Source organism: Erpetoichthys calabaricus, chromosome 10, assembly GCF_900747795.2.
Source record: "Erpetoichthys calabaricus chromosome 10, fErpCal1.3, whole genome shotgun sequence".
Lineage (NCBI taxonomy): Eukaryota > Metazoa > Chordata > Cladistia > Polypteriformes > Polypteridae > Erpetoichthys > Erpetoichthys calabaricus.
The window spans coordinates 74849991-74870573 of NC_041403.2; the positions used below are offsets into that span (position 1 = coordinate 74849991).

Consider the following 20583-nt stretch of genomic DNA (forward strand, 5'->3'; position numbering starts at 1 on the left):
TTTTCTATGGGATTGAGATCTGGAGACTGGCTAGGCCACTCCAGGACCTTGAAATGCTTCTTACGAAGCCACTCCTTCGTTACCCGGGCAGTGTGTTTGGGATCATTGTCATGCTGAAAGACCCAGCCACGTTTCATCTTCAATGCCCTTGCTGATGGAAGGAGGTTTTCACTCAAAATCTGACGATACATGGCCCCATTCATTCTTTCCTTTACACAGATCAGTCGTCCTGGTCCCTTTGCAGAAAAACAGCCCCAAAGCATGATGTTTCCACCCCAATGCTTTACAGTAGGTGTGGTGTTCTTTGGATGCAACTCACGATGAGTAGAGTTTTTACCAAAAAGTTCTATTTTGGCTTCATCTGACCATATGACATTCTCCCAATCCTCTTCTGGATCATCCAAATGCTCTCTAGCAAACTTCAGACGGGCCTGCACATGTACTGGCTTAAGCAGGGGGACACGTCTGGCACTGCAGGATTTGAGTCCCTGGCGGCGTAGTGTGTCACTGATGGTAGCCTTTGTTACTTTGGTCCCAGCTCTCTGCAGGTCATTCACTAGGTCCCCCCGTGTGGTTCTGGGATTTTTGCTCACCATTCTTGTGATCATTTTGACCCCACGGGGTGAGATCTTGCGTGGAGCCCCAGATCGAGGGAGATTATCAGTGGTCTTGTATGTCTTCCATTTTCTAATAATTGCTCCCACAGTTGATTTCTTCACACCAAGCTGCTTACCTATTGCTGATTCAGTCTTCCCAGCCTGGTGCAGGTCTACAATTTTGTTTCTGGTGTCCTTTGACAGCTCTTTGGTCTTGGCCATAGTGGAGTTTGGAGTGTGACTGTTTGAGGTTGTGGACAGGTGTCTTTTATATTGATAACGAGTTCAAACAGGTGCCATTAATACAGGTAACGAGTGGAGGACAGAGGAACCTCTTACAGAAGAAGTTACAGGTCTGTGAGAGCCAGAAATCTTGCTTGTTTGTAGGTGACCAAATACTTATTTTCCACGATAATTTGCAAATAAATTCTTTAAAATCAGATAATGTGATTTTCTGGATTTTTTTTTTCTCATTTTGTCTCTCATAGTTGAGGTATACCTATGATGAAAATTACAGGCCTTTCTCATCTTTTTAAGTGGGAGAACTTGCACAATTGGTGGATGACTAAATACTTTTTTGCCCCACTGTATGCTGGTTAAAAACAGGATGGATGCTTACAGGATGGACATCTGTTGACATGCTCATTATCAGAGAATGAATGTGAAACCACAGGTTCCTTTATTAAGTCTGTTTTGGACACTGTATTTAAAAGCCATTAATCACACCACCATTTCATCTCCTCTTAGAAATTGATGACACTGCAAGTTAAATAATTACAGCTCACATCTTAACAGTCAATCATTCTGCTCTCAAAGCATGCATAAAACATTTTCCAAGCTAACTCCTTAATAACATTAAAGTGGCAATAGTGAAAGCCTTTGTGTGTGTGTGTGTGTGTGTGTGTGTGTGTGTTTTAATAGTAAACACAATTGCCACAATTATGTGCTGAAATTTTCCTGCCTAGAACACAGTGCAATTTCAGACATTGTTTTATTTTTGTCTTTTTGACATGTTAATGCATACTTTTTTTTATAGATAGATAGATACTTTATTAATCCCGATAGGCACTGTATTATAGATTTGTGTGTGTGTATATGTATGTATGTATGTGTGTGTGTGTGTGTGTGTGTATATATATATATATCTTATATTTATACTGTATATATGTGTGTGTGTATATATACAGTACTGTGCAAAAGGTGTAGGCAGGTGTGAAAAAATGCTGTAAACAAAGAATGCTTTCAAAAATGGAAGAGTTAATCATGTATTTTCATCAATCAACAAAATGCAGTGAATGAACAAAAGAGAAATCTTAAATCAAATCAATATTTGGTGTGACCACCCTTTGCCTTCAAAACAGCATCAATTCTTCTAGGTACACTTGCACACAGTTTTTGAAGGAACTCGGCTGGTAGGTTGTTCCAAACATCTTGGAGAACTAACCACAGATCTTCTGTGGATGTAGGCTTCCTCACATCCTTCTGTCTCTTCATGTAATCCCAGACACACTCGATGATGTTCAGATCAGGGTTCTGTGGGGGCCATACCATCACTTCCAGGACTTCTTGTTCTTCTTTACGCTGAAGATAGTTCTCAGTGACTTTGGCTGTATGTTTGGGGTCGTTGTCCTGCTGCAGAATAAATTTGGGGCCAATCATACGCCTCCCTGATTGTAGTGCATGATGGATAAGTATCTGCCTGTATTTCTCAGCATTGAGAACACCATTAATCCTGACCAAATCTCCAACTCCATTTGCAGAAATGCAGCCCCAACCTCCACCATGCTTCACTGTTGCCTGCAGACACTCATTATTGTACTGCTCTCCAGCCGTACAATGAACAAACTGCCTTCTGCTACAGCCAAATATTTCAAATTTTGACTCATCAGTCCAGAGCACCTGCTGCCATTTTTCTGCACCCCAGTTCCTATGTTTTCGTGCATACTTGAGTCGCTTGGCCTTGTTTCCACGTCAGAGGTATGGCTTTTTGGCTGCAACTCTTCCATGAAGACCACTTCTGGCCAGACTTCTCCGGACAGTAGATGGGCGTACCTGGGTCCCACTGGTTTCTGCCAGTTCTGAGCTGATGGCACTACTGGACATCTTCCGATTTCGAAGGGTAATAAGCTTGATGTGTCTTTCACCTGTTGCACTGTTTTCTTGGCCGACCACTGCGTCTACGATCCTCAACATTGCCCGTTTCTTTGTGCTTCTTCAAAAGAGCTTGAACAGCACATCTTGAAACCCCAGTCTGCTTTGGAATCTTTGTCTGGGAGAGACCTTGCTGATGCAGTATAACTACCTTGTGTCTTGTTGCTGTGCTCAATCTTGCCATGACGTGAAACCTCACCTTGGTAGCAGAGTTTGGCTGTTCCTCACCCAGTTTTAAGCCTCCTACATAGCTGTTTCTGTTTCAGTTAATGACTGTGTTTCAACCTACGTGTGACATTGATGATCATTAGCACCTGTTTGGTATAATTGGCTGATCATACACCTGACTATAATCCTACAAAATCCCTGACTTTGTGCAAGTGTACCTATAAGAATTGATGCTGGTTTGAAGACAAAAGGTAGTAACACCAAATATTGATTTGATTTAGATTTTTCTTTTGTTTGCTCACTTTGCATTTTGTAAATTGATTACAATAAACAATCATTATTTATATTTCTGAAAGCATTCTTTGTTTACAGCATTTTTTTACACCTGCCTAAAACTTTTGCACAGTACTGTATATATATAATATATAATATATATATATATATATATATATATATATATATATATATATATATATAATAAAAAAAAATTTGGGTCGAGCCGTGATCTTCTCTGAAAACACTTTGTCGTCCCATGAGGGACACTATGTGAATTTCCCATTGGGATTAATAAAGTATCTACTATCTATCTATCTATCGATCTATCTATCGATCTATCGATCTATCTAGTCCTGTGGGACAAAAAAAAAAAACTTTTTCAAGGAACAACAATAATAGATTTGCAACAATGGAAGTTAGTCAAGCCTTGAAAGTTGTTGCAAAAAATTTCTAAGGGTGTACCAACTTTTGCTTACCATCATTCAGTTTTTATAAAAGCAGTTTTAGACCAAACTATGTTGCTACACTCCCTAAAGCATTATTATATATGAAATAGCAATGTTTTTGTTTCATATTGCTGTCAACACTGGCTCCTTGCAATGAATAAGTGTGTTAGAAAACTGATGAGCCAGTTTAGAGAAAATATTTTAAAAATTATTTATTGTTATTTATTATTGTTATTAAAATATTTGGTTAATATCAGTTTTCAAAATATCCAGATTATATATAAATAGTATTAAGTCATGATTTAAAGTGCACATTCATAAACACTATAATACCTGTATAAAGGAAATTGTCATGTGACCTAAACGGTGAAAATTTGTAGGGGGAGCATTCCCCAGTGTAGTACCCTCACTGCTATATCAAATTTCCCTACAAAACAGTATACAGCCCTAGAAAAAGCAAGATTGATAGCGTTTAAAAAAAATGCAAGAATTAATTATATGTTTGCTCCAAATAAGAGATGAGCCACATTTTTGTGAGGGATATGCACAAGGTGTTCTGTGGATGAGGGAGCACCATATTGTTTGTGTATGTTGCAGTAAACCCACAAGTCAATCAAAAGCAATCTTTTTTTTTTTTGTTTTTAATACAAACCCAAGGGTGACTTCTTTCAAATAGTTTTAGTTTGCATGGTGTCTGTTCTGTTTTATAAGTAAATTATGGCATTTGCGCACACATTTGCTGAGGCGAACAGTCTGTCACATCTGAGTGAATCTGCTTTTATCAGAGATCCTACTTACATCAAGCAATATACAGTGATAGGTTCATTACCATTATATAGCTGAGGTTCAGAGCATTCCAGTGATGTATAGATATTGGTCATTCATATTACATGTCACAGTTGTGTGTAAAAGGCAAGAAATAAATGGAGTGTGCACCTGCCGATCTTTACACACGGATAATGCACATGCTTCTGTGAGAGTTCATGGAGATTGTTTGTTTGACACACAATAAGACAAGTTTGTGCTAGGGCAGGGGTAGGCAACGTCGGTCCTGGTGGGCCGCAGTGGCTACATGTTTTCATTCCAACCCAATTGCTTAATTAGAAACCAATCATTGCCAATCTCAGACCTTATTTAATTTTATGGCTTGTTAGTCTGTGCAATGTAAGGCTCTTATATCGTAGATTTTTTTCCTTTCCAAAGATATCATCCAAATGATATGAAGCCTAAAACAGATCATTTTCAGTCTGTCACATTTTTCTATTAAGTGTTTTATTAAATCAAACAGTGCATGATGAACACACACAGATGTAATTGGAAAAAAGCTAGCTGGAGAACTGCTGGCTGCTTTGTCTTTTACATCTTATTGCTAATAAGGAGCAATTAAAACACTGAATGCAGCAGTTTAAGATTGAAATAAGCAATTAAGGTTGGAGAACCTTAACAAGCGAGACCACTAAAATTAAGCATCAAAATGTCACTTAAGCAATATGTGCTTCATCAGCAATAATTCAGTTCTCGTTAAGGAACTGGGTTGGAACGAAAACCTGCACATACTGCGGCTCACCAGGACCGACGTTGCCTACCCCTGTGCTAGGGAAATGTCTTCTTCAGAAAAAGAATACATAACAGTTGAGGAAGTCCTAGAAAAGTTACACAATGCTAGCGATAAGAAATATGAAGCCCATGAGTCAGATTCTGATCACAGTTATGACTCTATTGAACATGACTTATTTGTTGAGAAGAAGTCTATGCTACCCTTGATTTGTAAGTGTGCTTATAGCACTTTGAACTGTCATTGCATGCAGTTTTAAAGTTCAAGCGTCATGGGTTCAATTAGCATACCTGGAGGCTGTGTGCTACATGTTCTTCCTATGCTAGTTTTCTAAACAGTGCTCTGTCAATTTTAACTTAGAGTACCAGCAGCTTTTCTTAATGTACAGTTTAGTATTATTTTGCTGTTCCTGCATCTCTTGAAGTTTCATATGAAGGACTCAACCTTCAATGGAATGCCACTGTATTATGCCGCTCGTGTTGCTGGTTTCTGAGCACTTGAGAAGTAAAGCGATTTGAGCTTCTGAAGAAAAGTGTATGTATGTAATTTGTTTATTCCAGACATGAAATGCAAGAAAAAAGCAAATAAATAAAAACACACTAAAGTTCTGTGGGGTAACTGTAAAAGAAGGCAAGAGAAGATGTGTGAATTGCAGCACAAAACAATTTTTCTCTGTGTTTAGTGTTAAACAGACATTGTTTCAAGGACTGCAATAAAAAATAATTTTGAAAGTAAAGGTTTGGATGAATAATTGTATGTTCATAGTTACAAAATGTCTATTTGTTGCTTCAGAGTGATATATTGTGTGTGTGTGTATGTATGTATAATGTTTTTGTTTTTCCAAAAATAAAAAAAATTGTAACTTCAAATGCAAAACTTGTTTTGAGACGTTGTTTAAGCCGAAGAGACCAAAAAGGGGCACAATATTTCCAAAAAGGAGGGCATCTTGGACCAAACAGTATAATTTTGCAATACTATGGGATATTATAATTTATCTTGGTCCAATGATAGATGACAGATTGAGGCACAAAAGAAAACTGATTTGAGGGTTGTGCATCATATAATGTCTTGGTTATGTATGGTAAAATCTAGTTTTTTGGAGAGAAATCCCTAAAGCAACACATTTTTGTTGTGTTTTATTGAGTTAATATTCGTGTAAACAAATTTTTTAATCATATAATTACTGTCTTTTATAAATTCACACATTTATAGCTCCTTTATTACATAAGCAAAATAGTCGCTGTTTATTTTTGGGTGTGTAGTTTAGGTGCAGTAATGTTAAAAATCCCTTAGCGCATAAGAGATAAACAACTGTATCAATATTAGAAAAAACAAGTTCAGTGTGGGATGCTATGGTAGTGAAGGATTTTTAAATATCCACATATAAGCATTTTAATTTCATTTAATCTTGATGAGGGGAAGACATTGAGCTGTGCCAACTAGGGCATTTGCAAAAGGATCCTCTAGCACCTTGTGGAAAATTACCAGATGCTTGACGAGAAATATGATCCTTCAGCCATGTCATATGTCTGCCCCTGCGTTTTCCCTCAACAGGCTGTATCTTGTACACTGTCAAGGGGGCATTCCAAATATCTGCCTAAACTCCTTCAACTGACTCTATTCCATTCAGAAGAGGCAGAGGTTCTACTTCAGCATCCTTGTGTATTGCTGAACTCCTCACTGTCTTGCAGATTTTTATTATTTTTTTTATTTTATTGATTTTATTGTAATCACACAATATTCCATACAAATAGGTCAATTTTTACAAAAATAGGATTGAAAACAAATCAAACCCCACCACTGAGAAAGAGAGCATGGCCAGCAGAGTAAAACGTAAAGCTAGTAAAAATAAGTGAATAGATGAATTAATAAGTGAATAAAGATAAATGGAGAAGAAAAAGAAATGGGGAGAGAATCTGCTTCCTCGGTGCTTTAAAAGCTTATTCTAAAATGTTATTGATTAGATCTTGCTAGGTTTTGAAAAAAGTTCTGCACAGATCCTCAAAGTGAGAATTTGATTTTTTCCAATTTCAAATAGTATTTAACATCAGTTACCCACTGACTTAGAATAGGCGAGTTAGGATTCTTCCAGTTGACCAAGATAAATCTATGTGCCAATACTGTAGTAAAGGCAATTAGTTTGTTTGTCCTTCTCCACTTTAAGCCCATCTGGAAGTACACCAAACATAGCTGTTAATCGGGTAGGAGGGATTGTGACACCAAGGCTGTCTGAAATGCATTTAAAGATTTTGGTCTAGAATGATGTTAATTTGGTGCATGCCCAAAACATGTGACCCAGTGAGGCTGGGACTTGATTGCAGCGTTCGCAGGTTGGATCTTACCCTGGAAACATTTTGGACAATTTTAAATGAGACAGATGTGCTCGATATTTAATTTTGAGTTGAATAATTGTATGCTTTGCACATATTGAGACCGAGTGAATTCTCTGCATTACTATCTTCCACTCCTTTTATGAGATGTTGAGTGAGAGACCCTTTTACCTCTGTCCTCTTGGATTTTTGAAAGGGAGGGAATGTAAAATTGTTTTATATATTGCAGAAATGCTGTCTGAGTCCTTGAAACTGAGCAATATTTTTTGCAGCATAGAGAGAGGTGGGAGGTAAGGAAAATTGGGCAGATTCTGTTTAACAAACCTTCTAATTTGAAGGTAGTGAAAGAAATGTATTGCTGGAAAGTTAAATTTGGAATGTAACTGTTCGTAGGATACAAAGATGTTGAAGTGATTTCATCCCAAATGTTTTCTATATATTAAAAACTTCATATGTTTGTGAGGGTGGAAAAAGGTGGCTCTCGTGCAGAGGTGCCACAGATAAAAACTTCTCTATCTTAAAATACTTCCTATATTGGTTCCACATTCTGATTGAGTGAAGCACAATTGGGTCGTTAGTATATTGGCGATAACTTGCATTTATTGGGGCAAAAAGCAAGGAATATAAAGTAGTACTGTAGGATTTTATTTCTATTGCGGACCAAGCCTGTGCCTGTTCATCTATTTGTGTCCATGTCTAGGTTTTTGTAGTTTGTATGTTTGCTGCCCAGTAATAAAATTGAAAGTTAGGTAGAGCCATGCCACCTTCTGCCTTAGGTTTTTGTTGGGTCGCTCTTTGGATACGTGGATGTTTTGAATTTCAAATAAATGAGGTTATGGTTGAATCTGATTTCTTAAAAAATGATTTATTGATGTATATATCTCTAAATGTATGAATTATATTTTTATGGTCAATGATTTTGTCTCCTGTCTGTGTTGGTGATTGCTGGGATTGCATTGTGAACTTCTTGCTTGTGGATTTGTTGAGCTAAGAGCTTATTAGCTTTCTCTCCATGTCCATAGTAATGATGTCTTGATTTAAAAATGAGTTGTTCTGTTTCTTTGGTTGTTAAGAGGTTGAGTTCTGAATGCAGAGCCTGCCTGTTCCTATGAAGAGCCTCACTTGGACACCTGGCATGTTCTTGATCTATAATTTCGCTGGTTAGCTCCGATACCTTCTTGGTTTCCAATTTATTTCTGTGGGAAAGATATGAGATAATCTGTCCTCTTAAGAAGGCAGATTAAGCCCTGCAACCCTGCACAGGAACTCTATTTCATTTGCATGTACTTGTGACCTTATTCTTTTGGACAGTCTGGTAAATTGAAATTCTTTTAAAGTGTATGTGTATTTTTACATGAATACCTTTGAATAGCCATTTCCATAGTTATTATTCCATAGTTATTATTAATTGTATGCATGTTTTCTGTTTATAAATATGTATCATTACACAGAGATTAATTTTTCCCAACCACCACTACAAACTGCATGGGTAAGTAACATATAAAAATATTATTTTTGGGGTGTAGTATTACTTTAATAACATGTACACTCTTGACCAATTGTATTTTCAAATATGTGCCCGATAGTATCAAAAAGTCATAATTCTATACAAATACATGTTCTGATTAAAATGATTTAGTAATTAGTTAGAATAAATAGTGATGAAATAAGTACATGTACCATGTTTGTCTTTATTGTTCTCTACAGGATCAAATGAAACCTTCATTTCCGTTAATTGATTCAAGGTCTCAACATGCTATTCGGAGGCACATTGTTCTGGAAAAATTAATAAAAAGGTATGTACTGAATATGTTTTGGAATTGTATTTCATAAATTTTTCATTATAGTCATGCACACAGTACACTTTGCTTTCATAGGGCACTCTTTATTAAGAACACATCTAATCCTGCCAATCTCAACAAGTACTTATTGCCCTTGTTCCAGTACAGCATTTTTCACACTTAATGAAAAGACTGCAATAGAACCTTAGTGTATTTCCTCCCGTGTAGCCATGGAGCAAGAAAATCAGAGAAACGCCGCCTATATATTCATTCTCTTGTACTCCTCATGGCATACAGTAGCATAAGAAAGAGCAAGCCACTCCACATGAGGAGAGAGATGTGTACCAATATTATTGCTTTGTCTTTCTCATCATATGTATCTTCTCATGTCTAGATCTTTCCTGGCTTACTGTGATTTATCTAAAATAGCACTCTGTTCTAACATTGGTTTTGTAGGACTTTCACAAAGGCATAGTCTCTGTCTCATTTGTAGCTTTATGCACAAAGCTGACAAAAACTCTAAATTATATTACTAACCACAAGTGTATTTTATTTGAAGCTATTGCTATACAGTGCCTTGCAAAAGTAATTCTGAACCCTTGACCAATTTGCTAATTTAACTAAATAAATCCTACACTGAAATTTTATCCTATTTGATTTATTTTAAATTACATAAACTCAAAAGGTTTTTTAAATGTGAAATAGTTTTAAGTTAGACAGTAGTCTTAAAAAGGATATTTTTTAGTACATAAGACTACTTTGCTGTTGTGTTTCAGATCTTTTTCCTGTTGAAAGATAAATTTATAAACAAGCATTATTTTTTCAGTAGACTAAAACAAGTTATCTTGCAATTTTTGCTTGTATTTTCCACAGTCCATTCTTACATTTGTTTTACCCAGATGCCCAGTCTCTACAGGTGCAAAGCAACCCCATAGCGTAATGCTTCCACTTCCCTACTTCACTGTAGGTATTGTCTTCTTTGATGTGTGGCCCTTGGTACTGTTTACTGTGCCACATCTCTTTGCCCAAAAACTCTTAGTCTCAGTGTTATGTAAAGCTCTTGACATGGCTAACTGGTGCGTCTGCATTCCAGTTACCACGACAATACTCTTTACCTCCTTGGATGTGATTGTTGGTCCACGTGTTGCTTGTCTTCAAGTTCTTCTCTGTCTTTGGACAGATGGACAACCTTTTCTAGTCAGTTTTAAGTGATTTCTCACAGCTTCCACATCACAGTAACTGAACTAACAGTGCCCACTTGGAGAACAATAACATATACAGTATTTTGTTCTCTGTTCCCTTTTATAGTATGTCTTTGTATTTTATCTCTGACTTCTTTGTAATTCTCTTTAATCATCATTTTTGCAGCAGTCCTTAAAATTCATAGCCTCAATAATGATACTTCAGTTGTTGGAGTTTCATCCAATGAGAAATCACCCCTATTTGTATTGTGTGTCTTGTACTTGCCTGGTCTTTTATGGAGGCATTATAGAACGTTACTCACAGAAATAATTCCTAAATTAATTAAATGAGTAATAGAATTATTCTATTGAAGAATATACTTAAACAAAGATTTTTGCTTTTTACTTTTATCAATGTAACCACAGCAGCTGTGGACTTTGAATTTGCAGTTTTAGAACTGCTTTTGCAGTTCAACTAAAAATTTCAGTGATGTTGGACTTTTTTTAACATACCTTTCTACTTAGTAATTTATAAACATGTTTTAGAAAGTTACAACTAGGTTTGTTCAAAGCTGGGTTTAATTGTATTAAAGAGTTGTTCAGAGTATTAAACTAGATGTTGACAATCATTCTTCCAGCTCTGCATAATGTATACATAAAGAAAGTTTGAGAAAAGCATGTTTTCAAAAAAGTATTCGCCCTTAAACCTTTTTTCCCCTGATTGTCAGAACCTGGGATTTTTTTATTTGTAAAATAAACACACTTTTTCACATTGCTGCCCAAAAAAGAGAGAAAAAATTATAAACCGTTAAATTAAATAGCAAAAACTAAAATGTCTACATTTTGTAAAGATCATCCCTTTTTAGTGCTTGGCTGAACCTGTTCTTGCAGATGTTTTGGCAGGTAGTCTTTTGAACAAGTCTCTTAAATTTGTATGTGATACAACACAGATGTAGCCATTCCTTAGCCATAGCTGTGCCAGGTTAGTTGAGGAGCACAGGTGGACAGCAGGTCTTGGGTCTAGCTACATATGTTCAATGTGGTTAAGGGTCTGAATGGGCCACTCAAGGACATCAGTTTTCTTCCTTTTAAGCATTGTGTTGTTGCTCTGGCACTGTGCTATGGGTGATGCTTTTTCCCTAGTTTAAGCCTTCTGTCAAGAATGGGAGGAAGTTTTCCTCAAAGATCTATCTATATTTACAGCACTTATCTTTCCATCAGTCCAAACCAGATTGCCAGTTCTGCTGCCGAAGTAAAAAAGTATCTCTCCAACTTGACGATACCATCTCTACATTTTACAGTTGGTATGGTTTTACCAGACTGATGTGTGGTGTTAGATTTATACCACACTTAATTCTAAAGCCAGAATGTTCTACTTTAGCCTTATTAGATTGCAAGATGTTTCTCCACATCTTTGCAGTGTCTTTCAAGTAACATTTTTCAAACTCATAATGGGCAAGAACATTGTATTAAACAGGGACACATGCTCTCTGGTAATGTTCTTTTAAGACTGATACTTATACTTTGAATGTCTACATATCTCTTCCCATTACTCACGGTGGAGATATTAAGGCAAGAGACATATGGCACAAATAAAGCATGTATTTAACTTGCTTTAAAATGCAGCTTTCACTCCTCATGCACATTACAGTGTGTAGTATAATACTGTACTTGTTTATACATGCATATAGGCTCAAAGAGAAGCCGAGAAACAATACAGTTGTCTTATAAGTTTTCAGTGGGGTCTTTGACTTTGTGTGTTCAACTTTTACCAGGTCTTATTTATGCATTATAATACAGTACATTGCAGAAATATATACGTGCACACTGTATGTATGTTACACACAAGTTTAGGCTCACAGATCACAGTATCACATTGATCACTAATATTTTTCAGTTCTGGTTACCGACATCCATCCATCCTCTTCCGCTTATCCGAGGTCGGGTCGCTGGGGCAGCAGCTTGAGCAGAGATACCCAGACTTCCCTCTCCCCAGCCACTTCTTCTAGCTGTTCCGGGAGAATCCCGAGGCGTTCCCAGGCCAGCTGGGAGACATAGTCCCTCCAGCGTGTCCTGGGTCTTCCCCGGGGCCTCCTCTCGGTTGGATGTGCCCGGAACACCTCACCAGGGAGGCGTCCAGGAGGCATCCTGATCAGATGCCCAAGCCACCTCATCTGACTCCTCTCGATGCGGAGGAGCAGCGGCTGTACTCTGAGCCCCTCCCGGATGACTGAGCTTCTCACCCTATCTTTAAGGGAGAGCCCAGACACCCTGCGGAGGAAACTCATTTCAACCGCTTGTATTCGCGATCTCATTCTTTCGGTCACTACCCATAGCTCATGACCATAGATGAGGGTAGGAACATAGATCGACTGGTAAATTGAGAGCTGTGCCTTACGGCTCAGCTCCTTTTTCACCACGACAGACCGATGCAGAGCCTCCATCACTGCGGACGCCACACCGATCCGCCTGTCGATCTCACGCTCCATTCTTCCCTCACTCATGAACAAGACCCCGAGATACTTGAACTCCTCCACTTGAGGCAGGATCTCGCCTCCCACCCTGAGAGGGCACTCCACCCTTTTCCGGCTGAGGACCATGGTCTCGGATTTGGAGGTGCTGATTCCCATCCCAGCCGCTTCACACTCAGCTGCGAACCGATCCAGAGAGAGCTGAAGATCACGGCCTGATGAAGCAAACAGGACAACATCATCTGCAAAAAGCAGTGACCCAATCCTGAGTCCACCAAACCGGACCCCCTCAACACCCTGGCTGCGCCTAGAAATTCTGACCATAAAAGTTATGAACAGAATCGGTGACAAAGGGCAGCCCTGACAAAGTCCAATTCTCACTGGAAACGGGTTCGACTTACTGCCGGCAGTGCGGACCAAGCTCTGACACCGGTTGTACAGGGACCGAACAGCCCTTATCAGGGGGTCCGGTGCCCCATACTCCCGGAGCACCCCCCACAGGATTCCCCGTGGGACACGGTCGAACGCCTTTTCCAAGTCCACAAAACACATGTAGACTGGTTGGGCGAACTCCCATGCACCCTCCAGGACTCTGCTAAGGGTGCAGAGCTGGTCCACTGTTCCGCGAACAGGACAAAAACCACACTGTTCCTCCTGAATCCGAGGCTCGACTATCCGACGGACCCTCCTCTCCAGAAACCCCAAATAGACTTTTCCAGGGAGGCTGAGGAGTGTGATCCCTCTGTAGTTGGAACACACCCTCCGGTCCCCCTTCTTAAAGAGGGGGACCACCACCCTGGTCTGCCAATCCAGAGGCACTGTCCCTGATGTCCATGCGATGTTTGCAGAGACGTGTCAACCAAGACAGCCCTACAACATCCAGAGCCTTGAGGAACTCCGGGCGTATCTCATCCAACCCCGGGGCCCTGCCACCAAGGAGTTTTTTGACCACCTCGGTGACCTCAGTACCAGAAATGGGGGAGCCCACCTCCGAGTCCCCAGGCTCTGCTTCCTCATTGGAAGGCATGTTACTGGGATTGAGGAGGTCTTCGAAGTACTCCCCCCACCAACCCACAACGTCCTGAGTCGAGGTCAGCAGCGCACCATCCCCACCATATACAGTGTTGACACTGCACTGCTTCCCCCTCCTAAGACGCCGGATGGTGGACCAGAATCTCCTCAAAGCCATCTGAAAGTCATTCTCCATGACCTCCCCAAACTCCTCCCATGCCGGAGTTTTTGCCTCAGCAATCACTGAAGCCGCATTCCGCTTGGCCTGCCGGTACCTATTAGCTGCCTCCAGAGTCCCACAGGACAAAAGGGACCGGTAGGACTCCTTCTTCAGCTTGACAGCATCCCTCACTGCTGGTGTCCACCAACGGGTTCGGGGATTGCCGCCACGACAGGCACCGACCACCTTATGGCCACAGCTCCGGTCAGCCGCCTCAACAATAGAGGCACGGAACATGGCCCATTCTCGGACTCAATGTCCCCCACCTCCCTCGGGACGTGGTCGAAGTTCTGCCGGAGGTGGGAGTTGAAGTTACTTCTGACAGGGGGCTCTGCCAGAAGTTCCCAGCAGACCCTCACAACACGTTTGGGCCTATCAGGCCTGACCGGCATATTCCCCCACCATCGAAGCCTACTCACCGCCAGGTGGTGATCAGTTGACAGCTCCGCCCCTCTCTTCACCCGAGTGTCCAAGACATGTGGCCGCAAGTCAGACGACATGACCACAAAGTCGATCATCGAACTGAGGTCTAGGGTGTCCTGGTGCCAAGTGCACATATGAACACCCCTATGCTTGAACATGGTGTTTGTTATGGATATTCCGTGACAAGCACAGAAGTCCAATAACAAAACACCACTCGGGTTTAGATTGGGGGGGCCATTCCTCCCAATCACGCCCTTCCAGGTCTCACTGTCATTGCCCACGTGAGCATTGAAGTCTCCCAGCAGTACGAGGGAGTCCCCAGAATGTATGCCCTCTAGCACCCCCTCCAGGGACTCCAAAAAGGGTGGGTACTCCGAACTGCTGTTCGGTGCATACGCACAAACAACAGTTAGGACCCATCCCCCCACCCGAAGGCGGAGGGAGGCTACCCTCTCGTCCACCAGGGTAAACCCCAATGTACAGGCTCCAAGTCGGGGGGCAATAAATATGCCTACACCCGCTCGGCGCCTCTCACCAGGGGCAACTCCAAAGTGGTACATAGTCCAGCCCCTCTCAAGGAGATTGGTTCCAGAGTCCAAGCTGTGTGTCGAGGTGAGCCCGACTATATCTAGCCGGAACCTCTCAACCTCGCGCACAAGCTCAGGCTCCTTCCCCTTCAGAGAGGTGACATTCCACGTCCCAAGAGCCAGCTTCTGTAGCCGAGGATCAGACCGCCAAGGTCCCTGCCTTCGGCCACCACCCAACTCACACTGCACCCGACCTCCTTGGCCCCTCCCATAGGTGGTGACCCCATGGGAAGGGGGTTACCGACATGTTTTTTTTTTTCCTTTCCCCCCCAGCCAGAATAGTGGGGCTCTTAACAGTAGCCGTTCTTGCTTGGCAACTAAGTTTATAGAGTGGTGGCCTCTCCTAGTATTTTCATATTTTTCCCAATTCTTTATGACTGACTACTATCTGCACCCAGGTATAGGCAGTGCCTGTGAGATGATCTTGTACCCTTCTGCAGATCCATTATTCTCAATAATTATATCCCATTCTTGTTTTGAATACTATTTTGTGTAGTTTTGTTTTATTGAAAATATTCACTTAACTGTTGGACTTTAGTAAGAGATGTGGTATTCTCATAATCCTACATTGAGAACAGGTGGTCTACCCATTTCCTATACTGGTGAAGGAGGAGGAGGTGAAGAACATCAATAAATTGGTTGAGTTGGTACCGTAATACCTGAGCAAAGTTTGCCTTATGTTTTCAAAGGGTATAAACATTTTTTAAATCTCACAATTTTTCAGTTTGGTTCTTTTAATTTGGCACAATGTACACTGCTTTGTAGATAATAAAAAAACCTTTTACTTTATTATATTGTAAATTAAGAATCTGAGAGAACAGAAATTCTTAACTTGCATTTGCTAATCAACATGCAACGTGCTACCACCTTAAACACTATGATTAGTGAGTTCGACAACCTTACCTTAAAACTTCGGTTGTCTTACCTAAAATAACCTCAGATTTTATAATAACATCTGTTAGTAAAGGGTAAAATAATCTATGATTGAAAAAGAGTGTAACCAGGTAATTTTGCATTTACTTTGTTCAAATCTTATATAAAGATGGTACAAACTTGGTTTACAATAGATTTTTTTTGATAACAGCTACTTGTTCACACACAGTGAGTTTTTATTTTATTTAGTTTTGACCTGAAGTATCCAAAATAATACTAATATCAGAAGGTTCCATAGAGATATTTTACTTAAATTTGGGCAAAGTGTACTTGAAACAACTTTAGTCTGTGTTAAATATGAGTCCTTCCTCATATTAAATGTGAAAATAGATTTGGGGACTGAATGCTGTTTCAAGCTACTGTACCTAGCAGAAAACTGGAGAACTTTACCTTTATTTCTTTCTTCAAAGCTTGAAAGACGTTTTGGGACCTTTCCAGCTTACCTTATATGATGTTTCATCGAATCTTAACAACCTTGTAAGGACGTTTCGGTGAGTTGTTCTTAAAGGCTGCCTGAACCTACATTATTACACCAGACTTCTCCAAAATGTATATTAAGTATTCATTTTTATTGTTATTTGTTTAATATAATAAAAAATAATGGTTGCTTACTGTACTTTAAAAATTGTGTGATTTATGTTATTTATGCTATGAGTAGGTAGCTTAATACTTTTTATTGTGGTCCAGTGTAAAAGGTTCCAATGGGGACAAAAATGAACAGTTTAGGTCATAATCACAAGTCAGGAAGAAGGTAATTACTGCTAGTGGCCTTTGCTGACTGTAATGCATGAAGTGTACACTTACCTGAAACAAAAGCCAGCTGGACCATCTAGTAGTTTGTGAACTGATAAAGAACTAGGGCAAGTGAGGAGAAAGTTTTTTTGGTGCAAAAAGTGCATGATTTATTTTTGACAACTATTTGATAAGTACAGTCATAAATATTGTCTTTCTAAACAAAATCAACAGTATTTTGGGTGTCATAATAAATAAAGTTAAAAGATTGTCCAAAATCCTGAGTCCTCCAGCTATAGCAACACGAGTCACAATAATCATATCATAATAATTCCATAAATGTGACCAAGTCATCTCTATTGCTTCACTTTGGCAACAAGAGCAATGTTAAAAATCATACAGTTGCCCGTGTACAGCTAGGATTTTTTTTTCTTTAGCTGTTGGTGTTTGTTGTTGCTATTATGGCCATTACCATAATAGTAAAGTATAAGAAAAGCATGTACAGATGCACATGTAATGCCCAGAATAACTAACCTAAGTTCAGATGTAGAATATTTACTCATTTTTAATTTGTACATTCAAACCTTATGTTTTAGATAATTTGGCAGCCCTAATGTACAGTCATTGGAGGCGCTAGCGTTTTTGGTACTCTAGGCAAAAGTGTAAATATTGCACCCTTATGTTGGAGTTTTGATGATGATGTGTTATAGTAGGTTTTGTTATTTTTAATGTCACTGTTCTCTGTGCCCACTGTTATGGACTCATTCATACAGGCAGACCAAGTATAGTACACAGGGGCACCGCATCTTCATTTAGAATTGCCGAGCCAAGCACAGGACTAGAGAGCCAAAAGACAACTGGAGAATTGAATAGTCATTCTAAAGACAGACTAGTATATTTCGGTCCTCTGTCTGCACATTATCCTTGTTGGGAGAATGAGAACTGTATGTAGGCATTGTGCTATTCCTGTATTTTTGAAGGTGGGGTTTGAGTCCTTTCCTGTCCTTGTTTGGATCCAAGAGAAGGAGCCTGCACATGGAGCAACCCGAATATAAGGATGGACCTACGGCCAACACTGTGAATCTACCGGGCAGAAGATTATGTCTTCCATCCGAGGCCGGGCGGAAGATTATGTCTTCCATCCGGTTAAAATCCTTTCAGCGTGGCAAACGAAAGATGGCAGACTGCGTTGATCAAGACGCCCACATGCTCGAGAGTCTGTCATAAGCTTCCTGTTTGTAATACCGCTTGAACCCGTCAATAAAGAGCTAAATTATCCTTATACTTCTTGTGTAAATCTTGTAACCATCATATTGCATGCTGGGGAGGGATAATACCTTTTTATTTATAATTATTTAAATTTAGGTAAATTAAAACGCAGCAATTCAAAAGAACACATTTCCAGAGAGCTAATGCCTCATAAGGAAACATGATGTTCCACTGATTCAAGACCCGGGGGTCAGGTTTGCACAAAGCAGTCTAGGGCAGGGGTAGGCAATGTCGGTCCTGGAGTGCCACAGTATGTGCAGGTTTTTGTTCCAACCCAGTTCCTTAACGAGAACTCAATTATTGCTGATGAAGCACATATTGCTTAAGTGACATTTTAATGCTTCATTTTAGTGGTCTCGCTTGTTAAGGTTCTTCAACCTTAATTGCTTATTTCAATCTTAAACTGCTGCATTCAGTGTTTTAATTGCTCCTTATTAGCAATAAGATGTAAAAGACAAAGCAGCCAGCAGTTCTCCAGCTAGCTTTTTTCCAATTACATCTGTGTGTGTTCATCATGCACGGTTTGATTTAATAAAACACTTAATAGAAAAATGTGACAGACTGAAAATGATCTGTTTTAGGCTTCAAATCATTTGGATGATATCCTTGGAAAGGAAAAAATCTACGATATAAAAGCCTTACATTGCACAGACTAACAAGCCATAAAATTAAATAAGGTCTGAGATTGGCAATGATTGGTTTCTAATTAAGCAATTGGGTTGGAATGAAAACCTGTAGCCACTGCGGCTCACCAGGACCGACATTGCCTACCCCTGTTTTATATCTTATTGCTAATAATATAAATATATATAAATATATATACAGTGGTGTGAAAAACTATTTGCCCCCTTCCTGATTTCTTATTCTTTTGCATGTTTGTCACACAAAATGTTTCTGATCATCAAACACATTTAACCATTAGTCAAATATAACACAAGTAAACACAAAATGCAGTTTTTAAATGATGGTGTTTATTATTTAGGGAGAAAAAAAATCCAAACCTACATGGCCCTGTGTGAAAAAGTAATTGCCCCCTGAACCTAATAACTGGTTGGGCCACCCTTAGCAGCAATAACTGCAATCAAGCGTTTGCGATAACTTGCAATGAGTCTTTTACAGCGCTCTGGAGGAATTTTGGCCCACTCATCTTTGCAAAATTGTTGTAATTCAGCTTTATTTGAGAGTTTTCTAGCATGAACCGCCTTTTTAAGGTGATGCCATAGCATCTCAATTGGATTCAGGTCAGGACTTTGACTAGACCACTCCAAAGTCTTCATTTTGTTTTTCTTTAGCCATTCAGAGGTGGATTTGCTGGTGTGTTTTGGGGTCATTGTCCTGTTGCAGCACCCAAGATCGCTTCAGCTTGAGTTGACGAACAGATGGCCGGACATTCTCCTTCAGGATTTTTTGGTAGACAGTAGAATTCATGGTTCCATCTATCACAGCAAGCCTTCCAGGTCCTGAAGCAGCAAAACAACCCCAGACCATCACACTACCACCACCATATTTTACTGTTGGTATGATGTTCTTTTTCTGAAATGCTGTGTTCCTTTTACGCCAGATGTAACGGGACATTTGCCTTCCAAAAAGTTCAACTTTTGACTCATCAGTCCACAAGGTATTTTCCCAAAAGTCTTGGCAATCATTGAGATGTTTCTTAGCAAACTTGAGACGAGCCCTAATGTTCTTTTTGCTTAACAGTGGTTTGCGTCTTGGAAATCTGCCAAGCAGGGCCGTTTTTGCCCAGTCTCTTTCTTATGGTGGAGTCCGTGAACACTGACCTTAATTGAGGCAAGCGAGGCCTGCAGTTCTTTAGACGTTGTCCCTGGGGTCTTTTGTGACCTCTCGGATGAGTCGTCTCTGCGCTCTTGGGGTAATTTTGGTCGGCCAGCCACTCCTGGGAAGGTTCACCACTGTTCCATGTTTTTTGCCATTTGTGGATAATGGCTCTCACTGTGGTTCGCTGGAGTCCCAAAGCTTTAGAAATGGCTTTATAACCTTTACCAGACTGATAGATCTCAATTACTTCTGTTCTCATTTGTTCCTGAATTTCTTTGGATCTTGGCATGATGTCTAGCTTTTGAGGTGCTTTTGGTCTACTTCTCTGTGTCAGGCAGCTCCTATTTAAGTGATTTCTTGATTGAAACAGGTGTGGCAGTAATCAGGCCTGGGGGGGCTACGGAAATTGAACTCAGGTGTGATACACCACAGTTAGGTTATTTTTTAACAAGGGGGCAATTACTTTTTCACACAGGGCCATGTAGGTTTGGATTTTTTTTCTCCCTAAATAATAAAAACCATCATTTAAAAACTGCATTTTGTGTTTCCTTGTGTTATATTTGACTAATGGTTAAATGTGTTTGATGATCAGAAACATTTTGTGTGACTAACATGCAAAAGAATAAGAAATCAGGAAGGGGGCAAATAGTTTTTCACACCACTGTATATATATA

At 39.8% G+C, this 20583-nt stretch overlaps 1 protein-coding gene across 1 annotated transcript in view; it reads left to right on the forward strand.

Moving 5' to 3' along the window:
• rpap2 (RNA polymerase II associated protein 2) overlaps positions 1–20583 on the forward strand; it is a 157745-nt gene that overhangs the window by 53550 nt on the left and 83612 nt on the right. The window contains exons 9-10 of the mRNA XM_028811438.2: positions 9230–9318; positions 16540–16620. Coding sequence (XP_028667271.1) covers positions 9230–9318; positions 16540–16620 — 170 coding nt within the window. The remainder of the gene's footprint in view (positions 1–9229; positions 9319–16539; positions 16621–20583) is intronic.